Source organism: Falco cherrug, chromosome 3, assembly GCF_023634085.1.
Source record: "Falco cherrug isolate bFalChe1 chromosome 3, bFalChe1.pri, whole genome shotgun sequence".
Lineage (NCBI taxonomy): Eukaryota > Metazoa > Chordata > Aves > Falconiformes > Falconidae > Falco > Falco cherrug.
In genome coordinates, this window is record NC_073699.1 from 43,340,074 (window position 1) to 43,358,516 (window position 18,443).

The 18,443-nt window shown below is 42.7% G+C and overlaps 1 protein-coding gene across 1 annotated transcript in view; it reads left to right on the top strand.

Moving 5' to 3' along the window:
- Nucleotides 1-5,377: 5,377 nt before the first annotated feature.
- CPA6 (carboxypeptidase A6) overlaps nt 5,378-18,443 on the top strand; it is an 85,417-nt gene continuing 72,351 nt past the window's right edge. The window contains exon 1 of the mRNA XM_055704597.1: nt 5,378-5,602. Within this exon, the coding sequence (XP_055560572.1) occupies nt 5,505-5,602 (98 nt within the window). The 5' untranslated portion in view covers nt 5,378-5,504. The remainder of the gene's footprint in view (nt 5,603-18,443) is intronic.

An 18,443-nucleotide genomic window follows, 5' to 3' on the forward strand; every position in this document is an offset into this window, starting at 1 on the left:
GAGGACAATCAAAATATCATTCCAGGCACAGATGGTAAAATGACCTGATAATTATCAGGCAATGTTAAAGGCGAGAAAGGGAGGAGGAGGAAAGACACTTTTCATGCCAGTGCAGCTGACAGATAAATTATCAACTCAGTAGTTTCTGTTTCACCTGCCTCCAGTATGATATTCTACGTAATGTTCCCTTTCCTCCCAGAAGATACAATGACAGTCTACTGCAGAATGTCTGCAGCTGAGAGTTGGCTGGGGAGTCACACAGCACACTATTGTACTGAACTTACTCTTTCGAAAGTACCTTTTCCTTCTAAATATTTTCATATGTGCACATCTGATAAATGCTAGTTGATATAAATAAAACCTTGGCACCTTCATCTTTTGTGAGCAGTAGCTGCTATAGAGCAGTTATAAACACGGTTCGCTGGTTCAGAAGTCAGATTTCTCATAGTGTTTCAAAATAAACATTGTTATTATTTTTTCTTTCTTCTCAATGTTACAAAAAATCATTACTGGGTATCTAACAATTGCAAATACCATCTGCATTAAAACTCGACACTGAACACAATCTTTCATTGTGAATGTGCCTCTCCCCTTGGAGCAAAAGCAGTGAAACTACATCTAAGCCTGAGTATGGTCAGACAAGTTTGAGACTCTGGGAACTAATATGTTTACCTTTTAGATTGAAAATACAGTCTAATACAAATTCACTAATAGCATATGTTCCAGTTGTTATCATCAGGAGACCCCAACGCTGGACTTACAGTTGCCAAAGGTTTACTCTCTCTCCTGGGACAAATTATTCAGTTTTCCGGTACCTTAGTATCTGCATCTGCAAAACAAAATGCTGGTTAACTGAAGTTAGAGGAAAGCTGAGCTCTTTAATGACTGCAAAGTACTGAAATTCAAAGAGGGCTGGAGGAATGTGCAATGCAAGTTCAATGTGTTACTAGACACAAATCATTTGTACAGAAAGTAAATACACATGATTTATGTAGGAGGTGCAAGAAATTTTAAAGCTGCGATCCTTGTATTTCTCAGCCTGAAATTTTCACAAAAAAACAAAAGCTAGAGAAATCTCTTGCCTAATGAAAGACTGTATTTTTACTCAAATAAAAGTACTGTAGGTTCAGATATAGAAAATTGTTTTTTGTGTTGTTTCTCTGAGTTCTAGCAGGGGTAAAGAGATATCTGAGACAAAGTCTATGTATAGTCACACTGCAATTTGTTTATCCAGTTACATACATCTCTCACTTTAAAAAAAAAAAAAAAAGATAAGAAGTTTTACAGAATTGTAATTAGCAATGCTTTCTTTCAGAACTCTTGGCCAAAGGAGTAAAACCAAATGGCCACACGTGTCTTAAACAGAATCTCAGGAAAGAACAAGCTCTTATTCACAACGTTGCTTGCCGCAGTTCCTTAGAAGATTTTTGTTTTCTCCAATGGGTAGTTCTAAGAAGGAATTCCATACGTATAAAGAAAGCTAAGCACACAAGTATAGCAGTCTTTCCAAGACTAAAACCAAGCAGAGGAACAGAACTAATCAGGTTTGTCATCTGATGTTATCCATCAGTATGGTTTGACTCCTGCAGGAGGTTTATCTGTTGATGCTTTGTCTGTTACCTGTCCAATCTCCTTTAGCTGCTTCTAAAGCATACCCATATTTAAATGTCTCCCACTTGTACAAAACAGAAAAGATTATTGAACGTGTGTTCCTGTCCTCCTGCAGAATAACAGAATAATAGCAGAAGACAGAAATACTTCAAGTGAAGAAGGTCCATTCTCTCACTTAATTGAACAACTTTATAACAGTTCAGTGCCATTGACACAAATCCAAATAAAATGACTCAGTCATAGTAATGCAGCATCCTCAAGTAAGCTGAAGACAGAAGCTCAAAATTCTTGATTGTAAAAGTCATCCCTTTTAAAGGCACTTGTAATACAGTTTAGAAAGCTGATTACATTTGAATACCCTTCAAGGCAATGGTCAGCACTGTTACAAAACTAGCTGATCATTTATTCTTTCCCATGTTGCCATGTCTTAGGCCACAGCAATGGCAGGTTGATGGTGACATCTTCCCAAGAACCAGTTGTCAGCCGATCCAGGAAGAAGGATCATGGAGCTGTGTTAGCAGGCTGAGCAGGAGGCTGAAAAAACTTAAAGGAGATGGGAATGGGGATGGGGAAGAAGGCAGGGAAAGGTAGCAAACCTACACAGAACCACAGACACCTTAAGTGTCTTGTCTTTGCAGCAGCCTGGTACCCCAACTGAGTTTAGACCAGCTCAGGTACCAACAGCAGTCTGTCCCTGACAGTACGAAACTCAGCACAACCTGAACAACCACCCCTAGGAGTGGGTAAGTCCTCAGGTTATCCCCTTTCTGTTGCTACAGTAACATTCCTGACTACACAGAGTGGTTAGTTAACTCAGCTGTGGCAGTTATGCATGGATTATATCGCTTTCGTGTTCTTTTAGACTCCAAACCTGATCTAGCACAGAATCAGCAGGGCCACTTTCACTGTCCTTCATCCATCAAGGTCTCTGTGTGAGTTAAAAGAAATAAAGAGCGGATCTTGAAAAGGACATTGCACTCAGTCACCTGCAATCTTTTTTAACTAGTTGTAGCAGTGAAAATCTCAGCATGAACACACTTATTTCAATTTATTATTAACTGGTATGTTTTGAACTAGAACAACATAAACCTTGTTTAACAACTCCTGTGTATAGCAAGGATTGTTTATTCAAGCTAATGCAACCTTCTTATGAATGTGAGAGCTGGGACAGCTCAAAGGTATAAAAACGCTTATAAGAAACTACTTCCCTTTTTCATTTCTTCTGTTCAATTACAGGCTTCTCAATAAATGGCATGTTCTCAAGTTCAGGTATCAAATGTAGGCTGCCTTTACACTTTACTCACTTTACACGAAGCCTTTCTTGTTTCCATGTCATGCAGAACTGCCTCTTTCAGCAGCCTGTGTTCCTTGTAAAGTGTGGGATGCTGTGATAAATCCACATCTTGATTCATTAAGAGGGAAACCATATCTCAGACTTCTTTCCCCCATCCCTTCACAGGCTCTCGTCACCTCCAAGTCAAAGCTGTACACCAGAACCTTTGGTATTGGCAGTTCCTCCACTCAGCTCCAAGAAGCGAAGGAAAAGCAACTCTAACTTTCTCCCTCTCAAATCCTTTGCTCAGCTGGGTGCAAGTTTTATAGCCCCATCTTGTCAGGAAAGTAGGCTTACTACATGCATAACTTCCAGGCTCAGCTACAGTGTTTTAATCCTTTCCTAGCTGCCAGTATGGTGGAGTTCCAGCCTTCCCTCCAGTCTGCCCCATCGACTACTGATGGATCAGAGAGAGACCAAGGGATCTGTGTCTCCCTCACTATCATTACCTCTGTTAACGCCTTTTTTTGGTATTTTTGAGCTTGCTCGCTCTCTCCAGCTTCTTGACAGCTCTAAAGGTGCATTTTAAAATTATTTTTTAAATTTATTTTAAACATGCAGAAGTAGTACATATTAACAAAGACAGCAACACCTTTCCTTCAGTGCTTACTCTGCACCCTGTTACTTATCTTCGCTGTTTGGTTTTGGTGCTTGAACTCCCTTTCTCTTATCTTCTTGCATTTTATTTTCAGGGAATGTTGCAGAAAGGCAGGATTTTAAGACTGAAATCTAGAGCCACAGAAGTCCATAATAAAATTCTCCCTAACTGCAATGGAGCCAAGTTTTCCTCTTGAAAGCAAAGAATTTAGAATAACAGCCAAACTATTTTGCAAACAGAAGCCAATAGTAGAATTCTTTCTAACTCCAGTAGAGCCAGGTTTTCATCCAAAAAGCAAATATTTTAGAATAACGGCCAAACTACATTTTGAAAACATTTTAATAAATTGGTGTATTACCTGATGCACTTCAGGTGTAGCAAGGATACATAATAAGAAAAGTAACCAAAAACATGTGAAATAAAGCAGTGGGGTTTGTTCCAATATCATTCTCACATGCTCCAAAAGTCACTCGACTTCACCTCTGAATTCTCCTCTGACCGTACAGCAAAGCTTCTACTAAATAGGTGTCTTTAAAGTTAAAAGTTGCATTTATTTCAAGACTGAAGATTTGCAAAAAAGGTTTGGGGTTTTGCCTGTAGTAAGTGGAAAGTGTTTTCAACAAGAGACATACAATATCCCACGCTGAACACACATCTGTGCATAAGCACAAATACACACACAAATTCAGCTCTGTGTGGCCCCATCAGAAATTGAGATTTTAAGCAGGGTATGTTACAGGGGTGTGGGCAACTCAAGGGAGAGAACGTCAGTAACCAAACAGAAGGGAGAAATACCTCCCTGGACCAAGTCTTTTCTATCTCCAGATTCTATCACACAACTAGTATTGAATTTGGTGCCGCTATGGAAAAGAGACAAAGGAAAATGTTCATTTGCCTTTCAGCCATAGAAAATGAAGTGTGTGTGGCTTAATACAGTCATTTTTCAAAAAGCTTCCTGTGTCTCTGAAACATTAACAGGGATTTACAGTAGTTCTCACACATGTTCAAACGTCAGCTGGTTTTACTGGTCTACAGCCCACTCACTCTCTTTGCTCTCAGAGAGGCTGTGAATCAGTTGGTTTTGAAACACCTCTTGCTCTCTTTTATAAAAGGCAACACAAAAGTACTGAAGGGGGCTACCAGTGTATTCCATATTGGCATTGTGTTTTTACCTACTTTTTCTTTAACAAGTTCTCTATGTGTTTTCTATAAAGTACAATTATTTGCAACGAAATTCTCCCCATTTTCTTTACTATTCCCAGTGCTCCAGCGACTTACCTTTGTGTGGCTCTTTCACCCTCACCAGTATGGAAGAGCAAACTCCCAGCGCTAAAACAAACGTTGAGTTTTTCTTTTATTAGACCAGGCTCTCCCCCCCCTTCCCACTACTCAGGCCCCAGATTTCCGGCACCACCGCTAACTTGACATCCCGCTGCCTCCTCCCGTGCTGGTCCCCTGCGGACTCCCCACCGCGCGTGCCTTACGGGAGCGCACCCCTGCCCTGCATCACAGCCCTGCGCCCGACCGGGAGAAGGCCGGCGATAACCCCCGCCGCCACCGGCTGCCTCGGGCAGCACCTGCAGGCGAAGCCCACCCCCCGGGACCCCGCCTGCCGGCAGCCCCGCCGCAGCGCCGTGCCCGCGGGGGGCTGCTCGCCGCCGCCCGGCCCTCGCCAGTCCCCGGCCCCCCCGGACAGGGCGGCGGCGGGGCCGCGCACCCCTCAAGCCCTCCCCGGCGGGCGGGCGCCTCCCCGCCCCGTCCCGTCGCCGTCCCCGTGCCCAGGCGCGGCGGGGCCGCGGGTGACGTCCTCCCCCGGCCTTCTCCCCTCGCCGCCGGCGACCAGCGACACCTCCGCCCGCCCCGCTCCTGCCGGCCCCCGCCTCCGCGCCGGCTTTGTGTGCGCGGCAGCCGCCACCTGGGGCGGGCACGGCGACGGTGGCGGTGGCGGCGCGGCTCCGCACCATGCCGCTGCGCGGGCGCCCCGCCGCGCTCCTGCCCCTTTGTCTGCTCTGCCTCCAGGCTGCGCTGCCGCTGCGCGGCCACCGCGGCCGCTACGCCGGGTAAGTGCGCCCGCCGCCCCGCCGCCGCAGCACCGCAGCCGCGCTCCCGCCGCCCGCCTGCCCCGGCGCCGCCGGCAGCACCGGCGTGCAGCGACGTGTTGGGGCTTCTCCTCCCGCTGCCGCGCTGCTCGTTTGCTTGTTTCCACTCAGATGTAGCGTGCGCCGGCGCTTTCCTGCTGTAGGTACTGCGAGTCTCGGCTGGCAACGGGAAGGATGCTGCGGGGGTGGGGGGAGGCGGTGGGGGGGAGAGTTTTAGTGTCCTTGTAGAAAGAGAAATTGCGATGATACAGAGGGGGATAAAGTTTTGGAGGCTTCACTGTGCGCTGAAGGGAATGAAGGGTTGTATGTTCCTTTTGGGGACAATTTTAATGGAACTTAAAAGTTGGTTTTTTTAGAAAGTTGAACGATGCGCAGGTCTTCCCGAACGCATAAAAAGCTCAAACTTATCAGGGAACTTGATTAACCTTCCTGTAAGCAAGTGAAGACTTTTACATGTCTTTCAAACTCGACTTTTTTTTCCATGTGAAGTTTACATTTGTGTTAAGAAAGGGAAAGGTTGAATTAAGTAGTAAAAGGCTAGCTATGGTATCATTGCTAGGCTTTGTCAATAAAACTATGTTCTTTTTCCCTGTTTACAGGCTTTGCTTTTGGCAAGTACTTAGCAAAAGAGATAGATTTATGATGCAAACAAACAAAAAGACAGTCAAGTACTGGAGCATTAGAGGCCAGTGGCATCTTTTCACATGCATTTCACATTCATTCAAACTGACCAGCAAATGCTTCGGGATAAGCACACCTCCCTGTGGAAGTAGGAATTTTTATTTTATTAAAGTAACCAAGCCAGGCATGGAAATTCCACTACTAAAATGAAATTTTAAAAAGCCATTCCCTGAGCTTCCAGGATTTTGTAATGTGATATGAAGCCATTCACCCCTGGGTCACTATTAGTGATACAGAGAGTAGTTAAACAAGTGACAGCTGTTTCACCATCTCTGTTCAGATCCTCGGGTCCCGGTATCTGTCTGCTCTGGGAAACCAAACTGGCCACCGCAGCCAGGAGCCCTCCTGGCAGTGCCAGAATGGGACAGGGCAGAAAACTAAACTGTCTTGAAAGCCAGGGTCCTGTCATAAGTTTTGTGCAGCAGCACTGCTCTCTCTTTCTGGAGCCCGTTGCACAGTCGTGATCTCAGCAAGACCCAATTTTTTTAAAATTCAAGATTGTATTCAATTTGTTTGCTAATGATATTGAGATTAATAACACGTTCCTAGTGCCGGTACATAACTTTTTCTGAATATTAGTTACATGAACTATCGATCGATGTATGAGATGTCAAAATACACATTTTAATATCCTGTAGGTTTAAGTGAGACTGTCAATCTAGAATCACGTTGGTTAAAATAGAAAAAAAAATGCATGCAGATTCAAGTATTGTACCTCTGCTTATTTACGTGATTCACCAATTCTGTTAAAAGCTTTAGAAATAATTTTCTTGGTTTAAGCGTGTAACGTGCCTTGGGTGATGTGTGAGAGACCCACCCAAACTCTCCCTGTTGATCCCTGTCCTGGAAGCTTTTGCATAGAGTCTAGTCTAGAAAAATGAGACTTCTCATAAGCTTCCAGAATTCGGGCAAGCACAACAAAAATCACTATTTGAAAAAAAAAAAAAAGGCTAGAGTACATTATAAAAACTCTTGGTCAATAGGCAATTGTAGTAGGGGGCCAAGATACATTTACAAGCCTTGCTGAAAATGTGGTCACATTTGTAACAGAAACCAGAATGTGTACCACATGTGTAACGCAAACTGGAAAAATAACCTGATATTTTTCCCACTCTGCTAATCTTTTCCATTTCTGCTATCCTGGCACTATTTGTGTCAGTAAAAGATGATGAAAAAATAGTTTGAAGTGGGATGAAGGTTTCTTCAGAATTACAAATACGTCTTATCCTTTTGAGGCATCTGTCATCAGCCCAGTGTCCTGGGCAGGATCATTTTGTTTCCTCTGTGTGTGCAGTTGATTAGAAACAGTTGAGCAGGTATTGCCATCACTACTGAACCTGGTCATCAACCAAGGGGAAAAAACTTTTGGTAGGGGTTTTTTTTGAGAAAGGTAGTCTGGAGGTGAGTATAGTTTTCTAATCTTTGTCATTAAAAGGGGTGTCCCAACCACCTGACTTCATTTTGTGCTAAGAAATTTGTGTCAGTCCTAGTCATTTCTATTGTGTCAGAAGCTGTACCATATAGGGGAAAGGCATAAATATAATTAGGGCAAACAGATGAGAGAAAAAAGGAACAAAAAAAAGCATTGGAAACCATTTCTCATAAGCTCAGGCCAGCACTAGGAGGCACAGAGCAATGGTAGCTGTTTAGCTGAGGACTCTGATCTAAGACAGTTAATTGCTATTGCACATGTTTCTCCAAACAAACTTCTCCAAACTGTGTTCAGAGCAGGCCAGGTATGCCATATGGCCACATCTTTAAGCAAATGCCTTCTAGATGCCTTTGGGAAGTCAACAAATGGTTGGAAAATCTCAGCAAAGGGGCCACAGCTCTCATGTCTGCTGAGTTCTTGCAAAGACTGAGGAACAGGTGGATTTGCCTTCTGCTGCCTTCCCAACACGCAGGAGTTCAGCCTGCCTCAGTGCTCTTGTGCCTGCAGAAACTCAAGAGGAGCCTGGAGCTACTGCCTTCGCCTTTGAAAGAGACTGCTAATTAATTACCCTACAGCAAACTCAAAACTATCCTCACACACACAAATTTTTCCTTCTCTCATTTGCATGATGTGTCCAAAGGTTCCAGGGGTGATAGGCAGGTGGGAGGACACATCAAGGTTTGGACAGAGTAGGTGTGGTTTATTCAAGAAGGTTTTCCAGGAGGCCATTACCAGAGATTCAAATGCGGAGCAATGATAACCAAATGTATGGAATAGTTTAAGTGCCTGAAATAACAAAGTAAGCTAGGACTCTTTGATTTCTAATAGAAACAATTTAGGGCCTAACAGATGTCTGCAAGCTTTGAGTGCCATGGAGGTAGTGAACAGAGGTAGCTGCTTCTATTTACAAGAAGTAGGAGGCATGAAACAAATCTAGTAGGAACTGGGCTGAAAAGAAACTTCCACATTCCACAGGTGTGAGACCTGTGGAAATCCTTGCTGAAGGATGTGAAATGTTTACAAGGATTCAAGGGGGCTTGACAGGTCCATGGAAGGGCAAGTTACTAGGTACACTACTGAAATTACAGTCAGGCCAGGAGATCACTGCATTGAAAATAACCGTAGATTGGGAGAGTACTTAGTGGTGATATCATACACTTTTGCCTCATCATTACTCTTCCTTGGGTCATTGTCTTTTGACAGTTTTCCAGAGCAGGGTACTGTGGCAGATGGACTTTTTGTGGGGTTTTTTTCACCAAATGCAGCAATCTGCCTACTCTTAGGAATCCTATGAAGTAGGAGATGGCTTCCCATTAGCAGGTCAAGATTTCTTAGGACAAAAAGTGTCTCTCTCATCTGTTCTTTAAAAATAACTACTTAGATCTTCTTACTCCAGCTCATCTACCTCCACCTGTACATGGTGCTTTGGCATGTTTCCTCCATTTTCTACCCCACTTCTTGTTCTTCCAAAGTCTTTTCAGAAATGTGCCACATCTCACCTCCTCTTTTACCTCAAATAACCAAATGTAGGCCAAGGCTGAAAGAACATGGCCAGTTCTTCTCTGAGGTTTTTGCTGGAGGTTTTGGAGTCTTCTTAAATATTGGATTGCGATGTTATTCTTCTCCAAAATGTTATTCTTCTGTGGGTTACGGTTCTGCAGAGAATTGTCACTTCTCTTGGTCAGGTGAAGGCTTTGGTACATATTTTCATTGTTCTGTAACAACCACGTAAAATAATCTGGGAGTGATGCTGAGATGGGTAACGAGGAAACTGAAAACAGTAAAGAAATGTTCTCTTATCTGAGATACAATATGCTGCAGCTACTGGGACATCACATCCTGAAAATTGCATAAACCAACTGTTCATGTAGATAAGCACTGATACCAAATCTGAGAGCATTCAGCAAATTTCAAGTATTTTAATGCCCATTAATATCCCTACATACCATAGCTAAGTGCCTCTGATCCTACAGTACCTTACACAATAGCTGGCAATTGTTCTGTCACATGGAAAAAACACATGGAAGTGTGATGAAAACGAGTTGCTGAGGGAACTGAGAAGTGGAAAGGAACTCCTTCTGTGCTACTCACCTCTGTAGATTTTTTCCAAATGTTTTAATCGGGGTCTGCAAGATCTGCTTTGCTGTATAAATAATATTTCTTCTCTCTGCTGTTCAGCTCTCCTTCCCCACCCCCAAGTCAAAGTAAAATGTCATACACACAAATGGCAAAAAAAGTATTTGTAAAGCACACCACTAGCATTAGATGGAAGTTAATCATATTCATTCAGATGAAAACCACACCTAGTGCTTCTCTGGATGGTGTCAGGGAACTTCTAAAACGTGAAAAGCTGTGAGGTCTCTAGCACAAACTTAAGTATCCTCTTTTCAAGTAACCAATAATTCTGTAGTCAGAGCACCACTAATTCCGAAAAAGAGCATAGATCAGTGAAATTCACAACAACTCTGGGACCTCAATACCACAATTCTTGTCCCAATACCACAACTTTAATTTTGTGCTTTCTCATCACCTGATATTCCCCCTGCACATTATCATTTTATGTTCTCCTAGAGGAAAAAAAAATCGCTGCCAAGTTTTGATTCTTTTTCTCATTTAAGTCCAGGCATGATAAATTTACCTTTTAAAACCTCTCTGCCTTCCTCATTATAAATGAGAAATATGAAGTGTTTCAGTTGCTTTTTCTTTCCCTTTTTTATTTCTTTTTTTAAAGTAGTTGGAACAACAGTGCACATCCACGTTACCCAGGTGAAGTGAATGCCAGGCAAGGAGGCTCGCAGTTCATTATGGCTGTGTCTAAACTGATTTCCAGGTTCATGTCACTATGTGAGCCTGGTCCCATACTTGTCCAAATTGGGACCCCGTTGGGTGGTGCTGTGATTCTTGTCTGGCCTCTGCTGGTGGAAGAGAGGGGCAGAAAGCATGGGGAGTGAGGGAAAACACAAAAACTTAGGACATGGGCAAAGCTTGAACCCATATTTGGTAGCTCTGAACCTTTCCTAGGTTTCCTACATTAGATGCAACCTATGGTCTTCGCTAAGAATGATTCTTTGGGAAGTGTAAAACCAATTCCAGTAAACATTTACACTTCCCTAATTTTTAAAGGTATTTATGTTGCACATGGAAATGTAGTATATTATTAAAGAAAATTCATGTTCAGGCTTGGGTTTGAGTCCAACAATTACATTCTGCAAAACCCAGGATACATTTAAGTTGTACTTAGACAAAGATACTTATAAAAAAAAAGAGAATTAATGTATCTAATCTGTCTAGACTCTCAGTCTAAAGCATCTACTCTGAATCCACAAGTTCCACTGTCTCAAGGAAATAAACAGCCAAAGAAATACAGCTTTTCCCAGAACTTCTGGTACTAGTTGCAGTGAACTCCAAAGCTCCTACTTCTACACTATACCCACTTCCAGCTGGTGCTGCTGTGAATTCACTCTCCCGGAGTCACTCATAGGCTTCTCAAAAAGACCTTCTTAGCTCTGAATGTTTTGTGCAGGACTTCATCAAGCACATAAGAGAGGACAGATACTATATAAATTAGGTACATACTGGGGTTTTTATTAAAAGAATTGGAATCTAAAGTATGTGAGCAATTCTCATGAAAGACAATGGAACTCATTTGTAGTCCAGAAGGAAAATCACGATAATGAAAGGAGTAAATTTGAAAAAAGGGAGGCTAAAATTCTGCATTTTTCTAATATATTGCTAATAATTTGTAGGGAGCTCTGGTTTCATACACTGAATGGGATTGTATCCCACACTGCACAATCAACAGGATCCCAAGGTCTTCTGAAGTTTTAGTATCTTGTAAAAATATCATCCATGTGTCTGAAACAGCCTTACGTGGTCAAAATGCCATTGGAGACGTTTATTGCTGTATCCAGTTGAAGGTGAATGGCCACCATTAATCATTTCTCACTGTCTCCAGGAGGTAAACTCTGTCATCTCTGTTTTGCAGAACTGGCCTTCACTTACCTTTTCTCCTTAATTTTACCTCTGAATACATAACAAAAATCGTACTCCCTCTTCAATTGTAGAACAGTATTTAGTGGTGCACTGTGCGCATAATGTTCAGGCAAAGATCAAACAAGAAACAGATACGTTGGTCATATATTGGGCGTCTGTTCAGTAGTCCTGTGAGCAAAACCTGCTGTGAGTATGCACATAGCAGTAAAAACTGAAAACAAGCAGTGTGGTTCACCATTCAGTATTTTTACTGTTCAAGCAGTATGGTTAGTTTTGCTCGCAGGCAGGAGATGAGGAGAATTTTCCTGCAGTTTGTCCCGCTTCACCAAAAAAAAAATTAAAAGAAACAGCATTGTTACTGTCTCCCTGCCCACCTAGCTTATGTGTTTATGCTTTCAGTATTATTTTTCATGTAGAAAACAACTTCCAGTGAATCCTGTACTCTCCGTTCTATTTACAATGATACGCAGGTTTGGTTGCAAAATGAGAACCAATAATTACAATTATACATTAGACCTCTCTCTGAAAACCCTGCTGCAGACAAAACTCCTTGCAGAACTTAACAGGACTTCTGCTGGTCTCAGATTTTCAGGAACAGACCTACAGTCAGAAAACTTCTGGAGACAATTAAGCCCAGTCCTATTTTTTGTCAGCAAATTTTTATTTTGATTTAAAGGCTTCTTCACATGGTTGAGTACAAAGATGTGGTTCTGATTTGATGTTGGTGTTAAAGCAAAACATGCATGGATTTTAAGGGTGCTATTAATTTACACCTCAGTATATCAGATCAGAACTGGACCTTAAACAGACATGGACTGTAAGGAAAGCATCTGCAAAGCAAACTCTTAAAACTGCTTTCTGTGCAAGGCACCTGAGGGTGGGTGAGACGAAGTACTCTGAATTGAAAAGATACTGAGGCCAACAAATGGATGGGGGCAATATATTAAATTTTTTCTAATACTTTGTGCCTTTTGAGCTTGCCAATGAGGAGGAAGGCCAAGGACCTCACTGCTTTCTTCTGAAACTAAAAGCCTGGCATTGCACATCATCCAGGAGGAACAAGGACATCGCTGGTCTTTGGGGTGGGTGCTGACACAGGCAGGTATACAGCAGCAGGCAGGGAGAACTAACCTGTTCTTTCTGCTTGTGCCTGCTCGGTGCAGGCTGAATGCTGTGGAGAACAAGGTTCTACCGAGCCCCCTCTTCCCCTGGGGAATGATGGGACTTCCAAGTGTGCTTATTTAAAGAGAAGCCACACCATAAAGTTACCAAGCAAAGCAGTAATACAGAACAGCAGTTGCTAACAAGCTGTTCTAGATTGCTTAAATACAGCCATGAAAAAAATGGAAGTATTTTACCAAATCAAAACATTTTTTTCTTTTCTTTATGTTCAGCAGCTCACCTCTGTCCAGGGTAGGCTACCAAAGCAGGACCTTGAACGTGAGTTTGTAGGGAGTTTATTACAGTAAGGTTATTCTAAGGAAAACTCTGTTTCTTACATCATAGCGTATTTCAAATACCTTCAGGAGAGTAATGATGATGGTTTGCAGCACATCATGGTTGACTCGGAGAAAGAAAAAGAGGCTCTTTTTAATTTAGATTAAAAATAAATTCTGGGTGCTTGCAGCCCAGAAGGCAAAACATATCCTGGGCTGCTTCAAAAGAAGCATGGCCAGCAGGTTGAGGGAGGTGATTCTGCCCCTCTACTGCGCTCTGGTGAGACCCCATCTGGAGTACTGCATCCAGCTCTGGGGTCCCCAGCAAAGGGAAGACATGGACCTGTTGGAGCAATTCCAGAGGAAGGTCACAAAAATGATCAGAGGGATGGAACACTTGTCCTATGAAGAAAGGCTGAGAGAGTGGGAGTTGTTCAACCTGGAGAAGGCTCCAAGGAGACCTCACTGCAGCCTTTCAGTACTTAAAGGGGGCTTATAAGAAAGATGGGGACAAACCTTTTAGCAGGGGCTGTTGCAGTAGGACAAGGGGTAATGGTTTTAAACTGAAAGAGGGTAGATTCAGACTAGATATAAGAAAGAAATTTTTTACAGTAAGGATGGGCATGAAGCACTGGAGCAGGTTGCCCAGAGAGGTGGTAGATGCCCCATCCCTGGAAACATTCAAGGTCAGTTCCGATGGGGTTCTGAGCAACTTGATCTAGTTGAAGATGACCATGCTCTTTGCAGGGGGGATTGGACTCAATGACCTTTAAAGTTCCCTTCCAACCCAAGGTATTCTATGATGCTATTAATTTGTGTTGCATTTGGGTAATAACTCATGATTAGAGTATCCTACAGATTTGAAAGCCTCAAGTAAGCAGCATAAAAGGTGGTACATCTTAAATACAAGGCAACATAACAGCTTGTTAGGCCAGAAGACTTTTTTTTTTTTTTTCCTTTTTTTGAGCAACAGGTAGCATACATGATAAAACTGTAGTCTGTAGATGGATTTTAAATGTGCGTGGTTTGGCCATTTTAACTTTTTTTTTCTCCCAAAGCACTGAAGGTGTTAACTTAGTTGAAATAAATTAACAGATTAATGCGTTGAAGTCAGGCATTTGGTTATGTAAGTATGGGATAGAACCCTGAAAGAAAGTCAAGCCTCAGGGAGAGATGTGAGAGATTAATTTAGCAGGCCTGATGAAAAACTGGTGCACTCTTTGATTTACTTCACTGTACTCCTACCAAGATTACCACCAGATGCTACTCTAAGGCTGCAGTGCAGTGATACAGCCAAACCTGGTAACTCCTGCTAATGGCCGGCTGTTGCCAGGGCAGTCGGTTTTGCTCCTGCTGTTCCAGATGTGCAGCCCCTGCGCAGGGACTGGCATTCCTTTACCTACAGCAAGCCAATTCCAGGAGCAGAGAGCAAAAAAGCACTTCCCCCTCCCCCCCTTTTTTTTTTCCTGGGCTAACTGTCATCTTGTGAGGTTGTGATCTGACAGCTGCAGAGCCTCTGGGGTGTTTGTGTTGGCACAGGGAAAGGACAGGAGTGGCTGGTTCTCTGGTACCTGCCTGTGCACCTGAAACATCTCAGTCTCCCTGTGCACATATGCAATGGAGACAGTTAGTTGTCTGAAACCGGTTAGTTCCAGGTGTGGAGCACACCGTGGTTTTACCTCAGCAGAATTTGCCTCCCTGATCATTCCTGACTGCCAGATTCCTCTCCGGGCCGATGTCAATGGAACAATCCCAAATGAGTGTTTCAGGCTCACAGAGTGAATAGCAGCATGCATATTTTCAAATAAGCGCCTTCCTAAAAGTGCAAAACGGAAGAAAAAGTTAACCTTGATAGTAGCCATCATCACACATGGGGTTTTGAAGCAAGCAAAGGGACTTCATCATTCCTAATGTTGGAGGAATCTGTAAGTCCTTCTTTATGTAACAGACAAGACTGATGTGATAATGCCTACAGAAAAATAACCTCTGTATTTATTAAATAGGTTGGTGTTAAGCAAACAATAGCTGTATTGGTCAAGGAAATAGAGAAGACGTTTAAATAAGGATGTTTTATTAAGAACTCTGCCTTCTTTGTCACGGTGCAGTTTCAACAGGGAAATAAACCTCAGGTTCGCTTGAATTGTATAGAACAGACAGCCAAGAACATACTCTCCCTAAAATTTATACCAAATAACAGAGTCACCACGTAAGCACACTGCCAAGCCTGAGCTGTTAAGCCGAGTGCCTCAGCAGCGTGAGCTGGTGTCTCTGCTGGAGCGTAAACACCCTTTGGCACAAGGACAGCACATCGTGTCTTCTCCTGCTGTGGTATCCACAGGCTGGAACCCTGATCCATCTGCCTGTGGTGGTGGCAATGCTAAAAAATATATATGGAGATCATTAATAGAACATAAAGACTTAAGTAATTTGCTTGCTTTGTGAAAAATTGAATAGTTTCACCTTCAGTCTGTTCAGCTTTTGTTTTGCTTTTATCAAAAGCAGTTATCTTAGTTTTGATACAGTCTTAAAATCATGGCCTAATCAAAAAAAGTTTCAGAGGAAATCAAAGCATTGCAGTATAAAGGGTAAAAGCTTTTGTATTCACTCTCCAACAGCATAAAAATAATCCCTAATGTATTTTCTGAGGCCTAGCCTAGAACTGTAACTGCAGCGAAATAGGTAATTAATGCAGGGTTTGATCGCTGCGGCAGGAGTTGTTTCTGTTCAACACTAAGGCGTCCTGAGGGAGGGCGGTGGTTCTCCCTCTGACGCGGCGAGGAGCGGGAAGCACAGGCACCCGAGGGCTCCTCTGCTCCGCCGGCGGGCAGCCATGTCCTGCGTGGCAGGGGCTGTGCGGTGTCTGAGCACATTTGGTGTATCGTGTCTCTCGGAGGCCCCAGGCAAAGAACCATCACCTGGTCAACATCGTCAGCCTCTGTCAGGCAGACACATGATGAAAACGCTGATATACTCTTGCCAGGTGGGTCTAGGTCGACATGGAGACAGAAATGTGGGTATTTCAGGCTCAAAATTGGTGAGGGAGGACTCGAGGGCTTCAGCCTTTCCACCCTGCTGCAACGTGTGCTGTTTGTCACATGAGGTAGTTAATGTCTTTCAAGGCCTTGCATCTAACCTGCCAAAAATGTGTCTCAAATTAGGAAATAGATGTCCAGTGAGTTCAAGTGCATTTGCAGGTTAGCAGGTGTCACAAACCTGGAGACTTTAGGACTTTAGGCCTAACATCCAGGCCCTCCATGTGTGCTTTGTCCTTAGCCAGTAGGCAGCATGCAGCCCACTGGTGTGTTATTTTCCTATGTCCATCCCTCTTTCCTTGGACCTAGCATCTCTTCTCCATAAAATAGTTGGCCTTTTTATTTGGCTGTGTGATGAGTGATGGACAAAAAGGCACCCAAAAAGTGTGGTAGTTAGCACAGGCTGCCCCTGCCTGACCAAAGTGGAGAACAATTTGGAGTGATTAGCCCGTATCAGCCACCAACAGATGGGAAAACAGCACAGAACCGTAGAAAGGCTCATCAGCTTAAGTCTCTGGAGATGATGGAAAAGTGAAGTAAATTCAGTCTCCTACATAGTAAGAAGTCAGTATAGAATAGTGCTCAAGGTGAGTTAAGCCTTACATCTCATTTTGATGAGGGATGACCTCCCCAAATGCTATAAAAGCTCCACCAAGAAATGATGGGTGAAGGGGTCCAGGGACCAGAAAACATTGGTCTTTTGCCTCTGCAAGAGTGAGGAGAAAACCTGCAGATTTTACCTTGTCAGACCAGATCAGTCCTACCAATTTGCAGACAGCGAGACAGCGCCATGAAACAGTTCAGGGTACAGAATTATAGAGAACAAGGGATCCACACTGTGCTCTTTGAAATCTGATCTTTCTGCATTGTTTTTCTTTAATCCAGCATCCATTATCTCTGTTGAAAAAATACACGTGAGCTTTTATGTACAGCAGCTGCACTGGGGGTGGTCTTTGAATTAGATGGCCATTTGCTTGTGAGGACTGCAGTAAGTCACGCTGGCTGCAGGCTGCAGGGTTATACTGGGGAAAAAAGAAGCAAACAGGAGACAAAAAGCATTCTCATGGGTGGTTAAAGAGGGCAGGACCATAAAAAGTAGGAGGTCTGAGGAAAGAATTTTCTAAATATTCAGGTGTATTTTCTGTGAAGTGATGTTAGCAGAGGGAAGCAAGACACATTTTAAAGTTTTATTCTACAGGTAATGGATCTACCAGATTTCAGTTATCTTGTTAGAGCTAAGGAAATACAGTCTTAATGATGGAGTAGCTAATAGCTGGCCAATAAAAATGCTAAATAATCATTCTTTTAAAACACATAAAATAAACAGAACAGAAAAAGGACTTTATGCAGGAGGAAAATGCAGGGATCTCACTGGGAGGACCAGTTTCACAGCAGACAGTGGAAAACATAATTTTTAGGGTGTATTTAGCAACCTATTTAGTCACTGGAAAATATTGCTTTCTTCAGGAGAAAAAATAACACAAAGCAATCAAAGGAATTTTTAAATTAGTTGTTGTTTAAAGAACTTTGCTGCTTACAAGAATAAATAAATGTGCAAATTTAAGGTAATATTTTTAATGTTATCAAATTGCATGCAGTGTATTTATTTTTAAACTGGATGGCTATAAAACACCAGATGTTGTACAATGAAGTGATGTCAGAAGAAGACTGGAATCTCTTATCTGTGAGGAACAGGCAGATGCTCGCTTTTAGCAGCGACATCTTGCCCATAAAACAAGAAAGTTTGCCTTCAGTGCAAGGACACCAAACACTTCACTACACTGAAGACTTGTGTCTCCATTGCCTGTGGGGTTTTGTTGGTTTAAACTTAATTGTTACTCATGTGACACAGGGAAGGAGGAGTTTAATTTTAGAGTTTATGGTGGAAGAAGTAAGAGTTGTCTTATGGTAGTGATTAACCGAAGTAAACATTGTCTGTTGGATAAGCATGGCAGCCAAACTCGAGAGGCCTTTGCTGTTTGGCCACACGCTGTCTTGACGTATGGCTTAGGTCACTCCACTCTCTTATTTTATGAAGGAAAAATGGAAGTACAACAAAAAGTTACATTTTTCACATGAGACTGAAAAAACAAAATTCTGATATAAACACAAAGTATCACCTCATATATTGTGCTGCTTTTTGCATAGTATAAGTTTTTGGCAGCTTATTCATAGCCATGTAGCATGCCAACTCCATTTTCCATGAAATTTTATGTAAGGGTATCTGG